The following is a 13491-nucleotide window of genomic DNA, read 5'->3' as shown; positions in this document are numbered from 1 at the left end:
TTAATTACATCTTTAGTTATAGGATGGCAATGTGATAGTGTGGCTATATTGGTCTTTTTTTCTAGAACTTTGAAGGTTTGCAGTGTCAAGAGTTAAAGTACGCAATCGTAAGATGTCCAGTAATAAAAATAAAGGAACCAGACGGTGTATATCTATGTCCTAAAGACATCCTCTGGATCAGACCTTTTGTTTAATGCCTGCTGTTTTGTCACCCACAGGCCAAAAGCTGGTGGAGCTGCACCAGCTGGATGTGAATTCCTTCTTGGAACAGCTGACAGGCTTCCTGACTGAGCATGGCCAGCTCGATGGACTCTCCAGCAGCCCGCCCAAGAAGAAAATGTGCTCAGTGAGTACTCACAAGAGATACACTGTGTAACTCAGAGCGACACAGCAGCTGGAGTACAGAATAAGCTTATGGGCACGTCGCTGGGGGTATTGTGGGGGTACGGGATATTGTGGGGGTAGCCTTACCTGTGTCATACCTGTGTTAGTGTTTTACGCGTACAAGTGGATGATAATTTGAAACTATAGTCAGACTGTACACTTTGAGCTGCCAAACAAAAGTGAAATATTTATGCACAGTGGTTTAACGATAATATATAATACAGTAAAATCAATTTAAGATCATTATTTTCTTTTATTTTAAGATCATTATTTTCTTTCATTTTAATGTTTTCATTTGAGTCATCCTGTATACCCTCTATGAACCTCAGAAGTACCCACGGTTGAAACCCTTGTCTTAAATGATCACAGTATTCAGAGCATCTATGCACAAATTCCAGCTGATATGAAAAGGAACCCTATTGAAATCTAGATTACTGTTTGCAGTTACACATTGCGGATGATATTCTCTTACATTTGCACAGTCAGGCAGTTGAATGTTCCTTGTTGTTTTCCTCCAGGAGAGTCTCGTAGACGCCAGTGAGGACAGCCAGCTGGAAGCTGCAATTCGTGCTTCTCTGCAGGAGACACATTATGAGTCCAACGAGCCGAAGATCGACTATCACTCGGAGGAGGAGTCGGATGCAGAGCCGTTTTCGGACAGTGAGGGGTTAATCTCCGTGGACGGCTCAGATGATGAGGTGGTGGTGGAGCAACCCCAACTCCGATCCCAACCCCAACCCCAACCCCAGCCTCAGCCTCAGCCTCTACCACAGCGGCAGGACAGCCCCCCAAAATCAAAGAAATCCCCCCACAAGGAATCCAGCCACAGGAAAGAGGAAAGTAAAAAGAACCATTTGGAGTTCCCTGCAAGGACTGAGGCACCTAGAGACAGTGGTGCAGGTAACAACCACCATGCAGAGCCAGCAGAGAACTCAGGGGTATCCGAGACACAGGAGGAGGAGCCATACTCTCCGGAGCTGCTGGATGACAATGGTAAGCAAATACAAACTGGCAAAATCGGGGAGGTAATTTAAAAAAATTGTGTTGGTCTCTCTTGGAACGACCAAGTTAAATGTTTTCATTGACCATAGATTTTCAGCATATCGTATATGAACTTTTAAGAGTGATTTATAAAACAGTGCTGGACATTTTCAGAATTGTGTTGGCTAGTCATGGAATGGTCCAGTTGTTTATAGAATAAATGGTCAGCATCTCATTAATTAACATTTCATTTTTTTGCTGCGCACCCCCTTTTTATCTGCTCAGTTTACCAATAGCCGAATTCCTTGGTTTGAAAAAAGAATTCAGGCAGGGACATTAGTGATGCTGTTCTGTAGTAACAGTACTGTAGTACTTGCTGTGGTGCTCAGGTGAAACATTGCAACATCATTCGGTTGAAACACTTAGCATGATGTAACAAGGGGGGTTTGTTACACACGTGGGTCGTCCCTAAACAATACTGAAGCAGACATAGATCATTGGGTGCTGACACACCGCACAGGCACGCAGATTTAATAAACACCAGCAATGGTAGCCTTAGTGTCACATTTTAATAAACGAAATAAAAATAAAAATAAAAGTTTGCCACACAAGGCGAGGGCAGTCCCACTAAAAGAAACGTCCCGCTCCAGGAACCTGCTACTCTATGTAAACCCTCTCTGTACACTGTTTGGGATCAACATCCATCTAAACCAGCGGTTCTCAGACTTTGCTGAACTGCGACCCCCTTTTAGCATTAAAAATTACTGCGACCCCACTGGGTTAGTACGAGTCTGCAACACAACACAGCAATTTGTATGGCTCTGGCCGTGCAGTAGCCTCGAGCTGTAGCACAGACGCTCTTTGAGCCCCGTGCAGCTTTCCCGGCACGCACCCCAGCCAATCCGAACCTCCCGATCAGCTCAACACCGGGCAGCCCACCTGCTCAAATAGTTGCTTAACAACGTGTCTCCTGTTGCGCGTCCCAGCTGCTTCTCTAAAGGCACACATGCACGCCAAGAACCACCAACATGGTCTCCCTGTCACACATGATTACATAATATCATCCCATGCATCATACTTTAATTATATTGCATCACTATCATCATGTAATCCCAGGTTAGTATTGTAATTCTGCTGTAAATTAATTGATATTATCAGCAGTTTGCACTGATGAGAGAGTCCTTTGTGGTTAGAAATAATTAGAAATAATCACTTAATGTATTTGCTTACGATTGTAAGTCGCCCTGGATAAGGGCGTCTGCTAAGAAATAAATAATAATAATAATAATAATTTCTGAACAATTCAAACAATATCTTCCTTTCCAGGGCCAAAGGCAAGACTGATGCTGCGATACCCAGATGGACAGAGGGAGCAGATCTCTCTGCCAACACATGGCAAGCTCCTGGTAGGTGGTCAGTGCACTTGTCATAACTGTCTTCCTTTCAAAGTACAATTTCATGTTTATGAAACATGATGGGCTACAAACAGACAATATCAGAACTTTCTGACCTGAAGAACTACTGTCACCATTATTTACTTTTACCTAATGGAATTACTGTGGAATTGTTTTGTTCTCTCCTTTAACTTTACATTCAAATTTGCATGTGGTTTTTGTTTCAACTTTGTCTGGCATTGCTTCTTTAGTATAACAAAAGTAAATGCGTGGCTTAAGACATTTTTTATTAGTAATATGCCTACTGATTTTTCATAAAATTCAGTGCAAAACACAAAGTATTTGTGTGCACTTTCACCAAGCAGTTTTATAAAGTTTATCTTCTCTTGCAGGTGTTGGTGAAACATGTACAGTCGAAGGGGTACCCTAACGAACGCTTTGAACTTGTAACCAACTTCCCTCGACGAAAGCTTTCTCACTTGGACTATGACATTACGTTACAAGATGCTGGTCTTTGCCCTCAAGAGACTGTCTTTATACAGGAAAGGAATTAATGAACACTGGGGGTAGCTTCCCCAAAGCACCACAAGCAGCCAGATCTAGCAGAAAACGGGAGACTGTACTGCTCAGCCTGTACTCTGCACTTTCTTCCCTTAATCTCCAGTTTTCTGTCCTTAAAAACAAGAAACCCTGAAGGCAGTGGCTAGCAACTGGCAATTACATGAATGACTAACCAGATTTCTACAACTTATACAAATTAGGAGTCCTTGGCGTGTCTACGGACCAGGGAGAAGAGTACTTGTTAGGTTTTGTTAAGCAATCTGTGCTTTATTACCAATTAGATAGATTGTCTAGGTATGGTGTTTTTTTTTTTTTTTCAAAAGTATAAACTGATGGTAAAATTAATTCTAATCTCAAAATCACACAGGACAAATCTGCTCACTTTAGAAGTGCTTAGCAGATTCCCAAAAGTTGTCAGAGTATGAAGGCAGTAGATCAGTGGTTGTCTTGGTGGTATTACTGTACAATCAATGGCACCACCTTTATGAGCAGATCATTGGACGCTCTGCAGTCTGGCATATGTAAAGGCCTCTCATTTGTCTCACTGGACCTTGAATTCTGCTTTATAACATTGTCTGCCATAGTAAATAAGATGTGTGCTTGTAAATCATGTTTGGTAAGGCCCATGGAAAGTGCTGGCAGTTCAGACTTCAAGAACTGCAGATGAAGCTAACACTATCAAGCCATTCAGGATTACATACATAAAGCCTACGTGCTGAGGTGAACAAAAAGTGATATTTTTAAGATGGTTTTGTTAAATGATGGTTTTAAGATATTGTTGCCGTTTTTGTTTCTATAACTTTTACTGTCTAGCAATACCACCTTAAATCTCTCTGCTACAACTGCTGTCACTACTGTTTAAATGTACCAATAGCAAATGTGGCATTATGTTTCAGGTTCTCATGGTTGACTCTCTGTTTTGATTGGCTCAATAGAACGTCTTGCAATAGAAAGTTTCAAGCGACACCCCAGAAATAACTGCACACTTGCATTTTTCTCTCTGTAATAGTGAGTATGCTTTAATAAGGATAAGAGGGTTTTTTTTGTTAAGGTCGCAACAAGGTCAACATAATCACCAAAGGGAATTGTTATAGATCTATATATATTTTTTAATGTTCTTTTCTGTTTGCACTCCATATATGTAACATTTGGTGGCCTTTTACTACAGAATGTCTCCAACCTTCATTAGCTACAGTTTGCAGGTATGGGAGAGAAACCGGTCCTTCTATACTTTTAATAATTAGAGATGTGTTACATGTTTACTTTATTAATGGTCCAAAACATATTTTTTAAATTCAACAATATCTAATAATATGTATTTTACACTGAGAGACTGCTAACCTCTTCAGCCTGTATTTGCCCTTTACTTTCTCAGTTATTTCTGCCTTTCTGTTCCATTTTCTAATTGGAATTAGCAGATGTGGCTTTAGTAAGCAGTAATGAAGCCGCTGACTCTTCCTCAACAAGTAAGAACTTCGGAGCAATAACTCTGCTAATGTTTTTTAACTGAAGACATAGTTTACAGGAGCAAAGTACATACATTAACATTCTAATAAAAGCAAGTTAAAAAATACTTTTATTATACATATATATATATATATATATATATATATATATATATATAGATATATATATATATATAGATATAGATATAGATATATATAGGCTAAATTATTGCAGACACATCTAAAAGGAAAATATTTCAATGTTATGGGTAGAAAGATGCAGAATAAGGAGATAGGCCTTTCAGTGCAAAATGATCATTCCCATTCCCATATCCACAGTACAATTGAAAGAGAGTAACAGTTGTGGACATCTCTAATAATATCTGTAATGTTTCTATTTGGGACCAAGCAACATTTACCTGGACAAGAAGGTAACAAGTGCTATTTAACCTGAAGTGGGGATAAACAGTTCAATAGTATGATGGGCAGCCCAGTGGGCTATGGGAAGTAAAACATTTTAATTGCCCAAAAAATTTAAATAAATGTTTGTATAATGCTGTGTCACTTTTATGTGAATTTTGCAAATATAATTGTTCAGCAGCAGTTTCCAGCTGGAGAAAGCTAATTGTCTTGGACCAGTGGGGAATTCACCCCAATAAACAGAGCAGTAGTACTTTTTCATTGAAGCGTCATATCTTCATTTGTTTTTATTTTACCTTGTTTAATTTAAAAAACATGCCGTTCTTCTTGGCACCTTTCCTGGATTTACAGTTCTGCTGTAACACCTTTGTACCGTTATCAGTACAGTTGGACTATTAACAATGTGAAACGATACACAATGCATCGGTATCGGGACACATTTGCACAGTATAAAGAGGGGTTCCTGAAATGCTCTCCTACTTCTGGTTCCTCTCTTTACTGCCATTTCAATGTTTAAGGCTAGAAATATTTTGTTATTCTCCACAAAATCAAGGAAGATCAGATTTTAAAAAGATTTACCCCAACTTTGTCAACTTAGTCAAATGTTTCAAAAGCTAAACTTTGACAAATCTCCCAAGCTCCTTATTCCAAAGTGCAGTTTGCACCATTCTTGAGCAATCAAAATATAATGTTAATAACCTGGTAGCTAAAAAGTCAGAGGTTAATTTAAGGACTTAATGGCAAGCATGCCAGTTTTGAAAAATAAACAGTTTAATTTTTCTTCCACAAAAGTAGAGCAGATTGCCCTAAGGCATTGGTACAGTAGACATTGGTGTACAGTATCTGCTCCAGTTTAAGAACATAAGAAAGTTTACAAACGAGAGGAGGCCATTCGGCCCACTTGCTCGTTTGGTTGTTAGTAGCTTATTGATCCCAGAATCTCATCAAGCAGCTTCTTGAAAGATCCCAGGGTGTTGGCTTCAACATTACTGGGGAGTTGGTTCCAGACTCTTCCTAAAAATGAAAGTATTATCTTAACTAAAACAGGAAATATTGTCTAAGGTTTTTGTATGTCTGTTGTGATTAATTAAATAAAGTGCTGTTACTGCATTAATCTTTTCCAGACTGTTAATAAATCAACAACTATTGAGAACAGTTTCATGAATATAAAACTTCAGTTAATCCAAAACACAGACTTAAAAAGAAAGAATAAAGGTGATAGAATTGTCAGACTAACAATAATCGGAAGCAGCTGGTGGTGGGTGCTCTGTGATTTCTTCCATTTCCCATCTCTTCATACACAGTATCTAAAACCTGGGATAGGACATCCGAGCCTAGCAGACAGCTGGGGTGTTCCCTGTATTGAAATTAAAGCAATTTGAAAGCTTGTATGTTAGCAGCTATAGGTGATTTTTAGTTTCAAAATGTTGGCTAAAATATTTTCTGGTAACAAACTGTCTATCTTCTGCCACCAATGTAAGTAATTCACAATTGGCTATATCAGCATTATGATGAAAAATCATAATTCACCGTATGTTCAGTACTTGTTAAATCCATCACAACTGGCTAAATGGTGCTCTTGATATAAGCAAAAAGGTGCCTCTGCTGCATCCTACCTTATAAAAGTTTACCATAGTAAAAAGATAGCAAAGTAATAAAGCATAGTTAAGCACTGTAAAGAAGTGCGAGGTTTAGTACAGCATATTATTCAACATGGCAAACCAAGATAAACTGTGGTGCATGCATAGTATAATCATGAGAAAAGCATGGGAAAACTGCAAAAATACTGTGGTAAACTTTAAGAAGGGCCTAGCCGGTGCTAATAAAATAAGGGTCAATAGCTCCACCTTTGTGAAGTCTGCACCATGAAACGGAAAAGGTTATAACCAGTTCTTCTTGTGAAATATAATGCACAGTCCTTGCTACTGGAAGTACTGTACCATGGTTTTTTCCACAAATGAGGATGCCTGATAACCCACCAGCATACAAGTAAACACAAATTCTCTTTACGAAATGTATTCCACAAAAGAATAGAACATAATATATTTTACTGCCCCCAGTGATTCAGGGGCATCTGAGATAGCATTTCCTTCAGGCTAATTTCAGGTACTGCCTTTTGATTCCTAGGCTGTATACAGTTAAGGGGAAAGGGTGGATTCAGGTCTTTACCTTCTATTCCAAGTAAAGAGCCAGCCTTGCAGTTCCTCTATCAGTGTCCCTGTGCTTCCCCAGTGGAACAAGTTTTGTTTTTGTTTTGCTACATTCACTACATTCTTTTTGGCTCATTTGATGTGGGTTTGAATGGGTTTTAACACTGAAAAAACAATGCTTTTCAAAGCTACTTCAGACATTCGCAGACCCTTTTGTACAAAAAGAAAGTCTCCCCTGTTGCATGTTCATGTACATCATTCATGCTGTGTAGTGTTCATTAGGAGAATGAAGTGTTACCTGTCGAGTCAACGCCATTGATGAGACTAAGATGATTGTGTAGCAAATGTATGTGTAATAACTATATAATGTATCCATCATGTAAGTCAATACTGTGTAAGAGCGCTCTGATACAAGACCAGACTTCTTAGGTTTTAATGTATTTGATTTCCATGTATTTCTTATTTACAGTATGAAAAAAACACCTTTTCCTTTGACCCTCCCTAAAATAAGAAGTTGGAGAGTGTTACAAAACCCTTGCTTTCACTTCAGGTATCCTCACAGGCAGTGCTTGTTTTAAAAAGCACTCTGTATTGAGTAAAGCTGGCTGCTTAGTAATGGCTTGATTTGTAACTACAAGACAAGAGGTTTTGGGGACAGCTTTGTGTGTGTGTGTGTAGGGTGTTCACAACTGTACAACAGTTTTTATGCAATTCGTCTTAATATTGTAATATTTTATCTGAAAATAAAAGTGCTTTTCCAATTCACCCGTCCCATTCTTCTGTTTTAAAAGCGAGGGGAAATACAATTTTAACATGGAAATATATTAAAACTTTAAATTGAATACATGGTGATTTCATGAACATCGGACCAGGAGAACAAAAAACATTTTACAGAACCTGTTTGAGTTGATCTGCCATTGACTCTTCACATGGCTATGCACAGAACTGGAACTACACAACCTGCAGGGTTGGCCTTTGTTCTCTCGGGACGAACAATCTTTTCTGCTGAAGTTACTTGTGCTTTCATTAATCCATATATGGAAGAAATCCTCCCTCTTAGCTGTGATGTCATGGGTATACTGTAAAGAAGATGTGAGAACTTTATGGAACTATGTGTAAAACAAGCAAAAGTGAGGTATAATAAGGCTAAAAGTTTTATTTTATTAAGTTCTTAATTAGACCTAAGTTATTTTATTAGTTTGTTTTATTTTTGTATGGCATGGTTACTTTACTTTTGACAAATTAATATATTGCATAATATTTTGACATAAACCTAAACTATATTCATAGCTTGTTACTGTTTCTAAAACTGACCAATCATTTACAGAAGTCATGTTTTCTGTTTGTTTTTTTCAATTGCGTACACATTTTAGTATTTGATTTGTTAAAAACAAAACAAACAAAAAAAACAGATACAAACTACAGTTAAAAGCTTTTATTAACACTTTAAAAGGGACTCATCACAAATGGTAATCATTGATACAACAAATATGCCTGTTTTCTGTTTTAGTGGATTGTAATAGTGTTTATTATTTAAAATACATTTTCATCGTCCAATCTACCATACTGTACAGTACACATATAACACCTACACAAGGAAGCTGCAAGCCTATTCATTCTGTATATTGTACTGCGCTTTCATACTCTACATAGTAGTAAAGTATTTGCCACTTATTACATGTGCAAGTGATATTAAGGGGGGTGGAAGTCAGTTGTATCACTGATAATAGTTGCTAAATCACAGTATACAGTGTTTATATACAGTGCCTATAGAAAGTCTACACCCCCTTGAACTTTTTCACATTTTGTTGTGTCAGTGCCTCAGAGTTTCATGCATTTAAATGAGGATTTTTTTTCCACTTGTCTACACACCATACTCCACACTGTTAAGGGGGAAAAAGTTATATATTAAGAATACGAAACTGAAAGATCATAATTGGATAAGTCTCCACCCCCCTGAGTTAATACTTATGGAAGCACCTTTGGCAGCAATTACAGCTGTGAGTCTGTTGGGATAGGTCTCTACCAACTTTGCACACCTAGATTTGGCAATATTTGACCATTCTTCTTTACAAAATTGTTCAAGCTCTGTCAAGTTCCTTGGGGAGCGTTGATGGACAGCAATCTTCAAGTCATGCCACAAATTTTCGATTGGATTTAGGTCGGGGCTCTGACTGGGCCACTCATGGACATTTACCTTTTTGTTCCTTAGCCAGTCCCGTGTAGCTTTGGCTGTGTGCTTTGGGTCGTTGTCATGCTGAAAGGTGAACTTCCGTCCCAGTTTCAGCTTTCTTGCAGAGGGCAGCAGGTTTTCCTCAAGGACTTCTCTGTACTTTGCTCCATTCAAGTGCCCCAGTCCCTGCCGATGAGAAACATCCCCATAACATGATGCTGCCACCACCATGCTTCACAGTAGGGATGGTGTTCTTTGGGTGATGCGCTGTGTTGGGTTTGCGCCAAACATAACGCTTTGCATTTAGGCCAAAAAGTTTAGTTTCGTCAGACCACAAAATTTTTTGCCACATGGCTACAGAATCTCCTGAGTGTTTTTTTGCATACTTCAAATGAGATTCAAGGTGGGCTTTCTTGAGTAATGGCTTCCTTCTTGCCACCCTACCATACAGGCCAGATTTGTGGAGTGCTTGGGATATTGTTGTCACAAGCACACTTTGACCAGTCTTGGCCATAAAAGCCTGTAGGTCTTGCAAAGTTGCCATTGGCCTCTTGGTAGCCTCTCCGATTAGTCTCCTTCTTGCTCGGTCATCCAGTTTGGAGGGACGGCCTGATCTAGGCAGGGTCTTGGTGGTGCCACACACCTTCCACTTCTTAATAATCGTCTTGACCGTGCTTCAAGGGATATTCAAGGCCTTTGATATTTTTTTATACCCATTCCCTGATCTGTGCCTTTCAACAACTTTGTCCCAGAGTTCTTCTGAAAGCGCCTTTGTGCTCATGGTTGAGTCTCCGATTTGAAATGCACTACCCAGCAGAGGAAACTACAGGAACTGCTGAATTTATCCTGAAATCATGTGAATCACTACAATTTAACACAGGTGGAGGCCACTTAACTTGGTGTGTGATTTTGAAGGCGATTGGTTACACGCTAATTTAGGATTGCTACTACAAGGGGTGTGGACACAAGGGGTGTGGCTGTCTTTCTTTTAAACCCTGCACCTGGCTCTAATTTACAATTAACCAGGTGCGGGGGATAATTGAACTAATAAAACAATGCAAATGTGCATTCCGCACATGTTTTTACTGCACAGAGGTTTTAACCCCCTCCCTGCTGTCTCACAATATATATTGGTAGTTGACAAAAAGACGTCTGGAAATTGAAAAAAAAAGTCTCATATTGATGATGAAAATCATATAGTTGCATTACATTGAGTCTGAAGTTCTAAAACAAAATTGGATTTTACATTTCAGTCCAATTTTATTAACCTATTAATGCATCAGTGCCTTGAATTTGTCCTGCGGTGTGACACCATAAAATATGTATATGTAACATTTCAAATAATCTCATTTTGATAACAAAATTGTTTATCTTCATCCTTGACTACTCCTGTTTCTAGATCATTGACTATCTTTTGATTATCAAGTGAAATGAGACAGAATTTGCTGTTATAATGGTGAAACCCGGGTGTCTCCCACTAAAGTTTGAGTAAGATATGCTGCGATTTTTCTGCACATTGTTAAAAATCCATGAATTTACTTGTGTGGTATAATGACATTACCTGCCATATACTCTACAGTTATTTTCATATTTTTCTTTGGACTCAACCTTCTTTGCCCTGTCATTTATAAGCATCACCCCAAAGGACACCATGTCACACCAAAGGAAGAAACAAGAAGCAGTGAGATTTTTCCCTTTCAAAAATATATTTTATGAAAATTTCAAAAGTGTGTGAACACCATACAATCTTTTTAATGTAACAATTCAACAAAAGAACTTGAAATATGTTTAACACAAGCTTGAGAAATGTGCCAACTCTATGAAACTTGAGGTTTAACAGGCATAACAAGGAATGATTTGTTAATGTTTGTTTGAAAAATAATTAGTTTGCATAAAATGTACCCCACATCACTTAAAATGTTCAACATGATATTCAATTGGTGCAAATAACTCTGTAAAACACCATTTACACTGGTTTATTATGAGAACATGTCCACTGGAGTGACAGCTGTGTCCTCTGGAGTGACATGAAAATGGTGTCACACCAGTGGACATATCTGTCACACCAATGGACTTCTCATGATGTTTGGCCATTTTGGGGCCTTGTGGTGATTCTCAAGCATTCCATTTTAACTCACTGGACTATTTCATTGGTTTTCATAGTTTAATTATTAAAAAGGTATAGTTTTTTTGCATTCTCATTTAAAAGGTGTCACACCAAAGGATGTAACAGATGGACACAAAGGGCAGTGCTAAAAAAGTGCAATATTTTGATACATTTATGATAAAAAACTCACCCTCTGGCCACACCATGTGCTCCAGCGATGTCGTTTATACTTTCTGATTGAGGAAGGACCCTCTTCTCCGCAATGGTGTCCAAGTAAATGCACGTTTTAAAATCACATTATGGTGTCACACCGCGGGACGTCCTCTTTGCGGACAACACATAACCTATCATAACTATTTAAAAATGTCATGTACAGACTTGAGGAATATCATTCTTATAAATACACTTCTGTGTTGACATGCCAGGAATTTGAGAGTGGACTTACTAATTATTCTTAAAATGATCAATGTTTTTCAATTTTGCAGCCCTTCATAACAGTCACACCAGTGGACATTGATCATGTTTAGTTCAAAATTCCCCCCAAAATTGTTGTGCATTTTGCAACTTTTCATATTGTTTAGATGAAATACAAAGCCTTTTGCTATATGATGGAATTATTTTATTAACTAGACTAGACCCCCTTTAACAACTGAATGACACTGCTTCTTTTTAGGATCTGTGGACTATTATTATTATTTGTTTATTTAGCAGACACCTTTATCCAAGATGACTTACAGAGACTAGGTGTATGAACTATGCATCAGTTGCAGAGTCACTTACAATTACGTCTCACGCGAAAGACAGAGCACAAGGAGGTTAAGTGACTTGCTCAGGGTCACACAATGAGTCAGTGGCTGAGGTGGGTTTTGAACCAGGGACCTCCTGGTTACAAGCCCTTTTCTTTAACCACTGGACCACACAGCCTCCGTTCCTTGTTGTCTGTTGTGCAATAGTCTTGTGAAATCAAGGGACCTTACACCGTATTTCCTTAAATACTTATATTGAGAGAGAGAATAAAGAGGAAGCAACTGTGCACATTAATGCTTATCAAATTACTATTCTGTTCTTCCCATTTGTTCTGTGTAACTGCTAGGAAAATAAATCCCCCCCACACACACACTACCACAGCAGGGTAGAGCAGCGTGTGCTGAATTTATAGTTTCTTATAAAACCAACCTCCCACTAACCAATAAGACAAATACATATTTTCCACATTAATTAGGTTGGTGAAAGAGATTCTTTTTTCATAAAATTTGAAAGTTTAAAAATTGTTTTCATCAATTAATAGCTTGAATTGCTTACATTTTTTGATATATCATATCTGCCTGAAACAGCTGCTATCTTTGTCCAGTTTTTATAAATCAATTTTAATCTAGCATTCTTATTTTGCATAATATTTTTGGGGTGGACCTTTTAATATAATTCCATACCATATTTCAATAACCTAATCTTACCAATTGTTAATATGACTGCACCTTTCTCTTTCTCTAAACCAGTGGTTTTCAACCCCGGTCCTCAGGGACCCCTGTGTCTTCTGTTTTCATTCCAACTGAGCTCTCAACTAAGCCCTTACTTGAACTAATAATTAGCTTATTAGACTTTCTTAATTGTTCTCCTAAAAAGTTGCAGATTTCAAGTTATTTATAACATTTTATAGTCAAGTTGGAATCTCCAACTCTTTAAGAGCTGAAAACAATTGCAAAGGCCTAATTATGCTAATTATTAATTCAATTAAGGGTTTAAGTAATTGTGTATTGAGAGCTCAGTTACAATGAAAACCAAAAGACACAGGAGTCTCCCAGGACCGGGATTGAAAACCACTTCTCTAAACCAATAAAACATAAATATTTAAATGTCTTCAGCCCTGGTGTTAATC

The 13491-nt window shown here is 38.1% G+C and overlaps 1 protein-coding gene across 2 annotated transcripts in view; it reads left to right on the top strand.

Annotated features, from left to right (window-relative positions):
- The window catches only part of LOC117417372 (UBX domain-containing protein 7-like), a 30207-nt gene extending 22109 nt beyond the window's left edge, over positions 1 to 8098 (top strand). For both annotated transcript variants that reach the window (XM_034029497.3, XM_034029496.3), the window contains 4 exons: positions 219 to 346; positions 903 to 1377; positions 2692 to 2771; positions 3152 to 8098. In XM_034029497.3, the coding sequence (XP_033885388.1) occupies positions 219 to 346; positions 903 to 1377; positions 2692 to 2771; positions 3152 to 3313 (845 nt within the window). In that variant the 3' untranslated portion in view covers positions 3314 to 8098. The remainder of the gene's footprint in view (positions 1 to 218; positions 347 to 902; positions 1378 to 2691; positions 2772 to 3151) is intronic.
- The last annotated feature ends 5393 nt before the right edge of the window (positions 8099 to 13491 follow it).

Source organism: Acipenser ruthenus, chromosome 12, assembly GCF_902713425.1.
Source record: "Acipenser ruthenus chromosome 12, fAciRut3.2 maternal haplotype, whole genome shotgun sequence".
In the NCBI taxonomy this organism is placed as follows: Eukaryota; Metazoa; Chordata; class Actinopteri; order Acipenseriformes; family Acipenseridae; genus Acipenser; species Acipenser ruthenus.
This window is presented reverse-complemented; position numbering and strand designations above follow the sequence as displayed.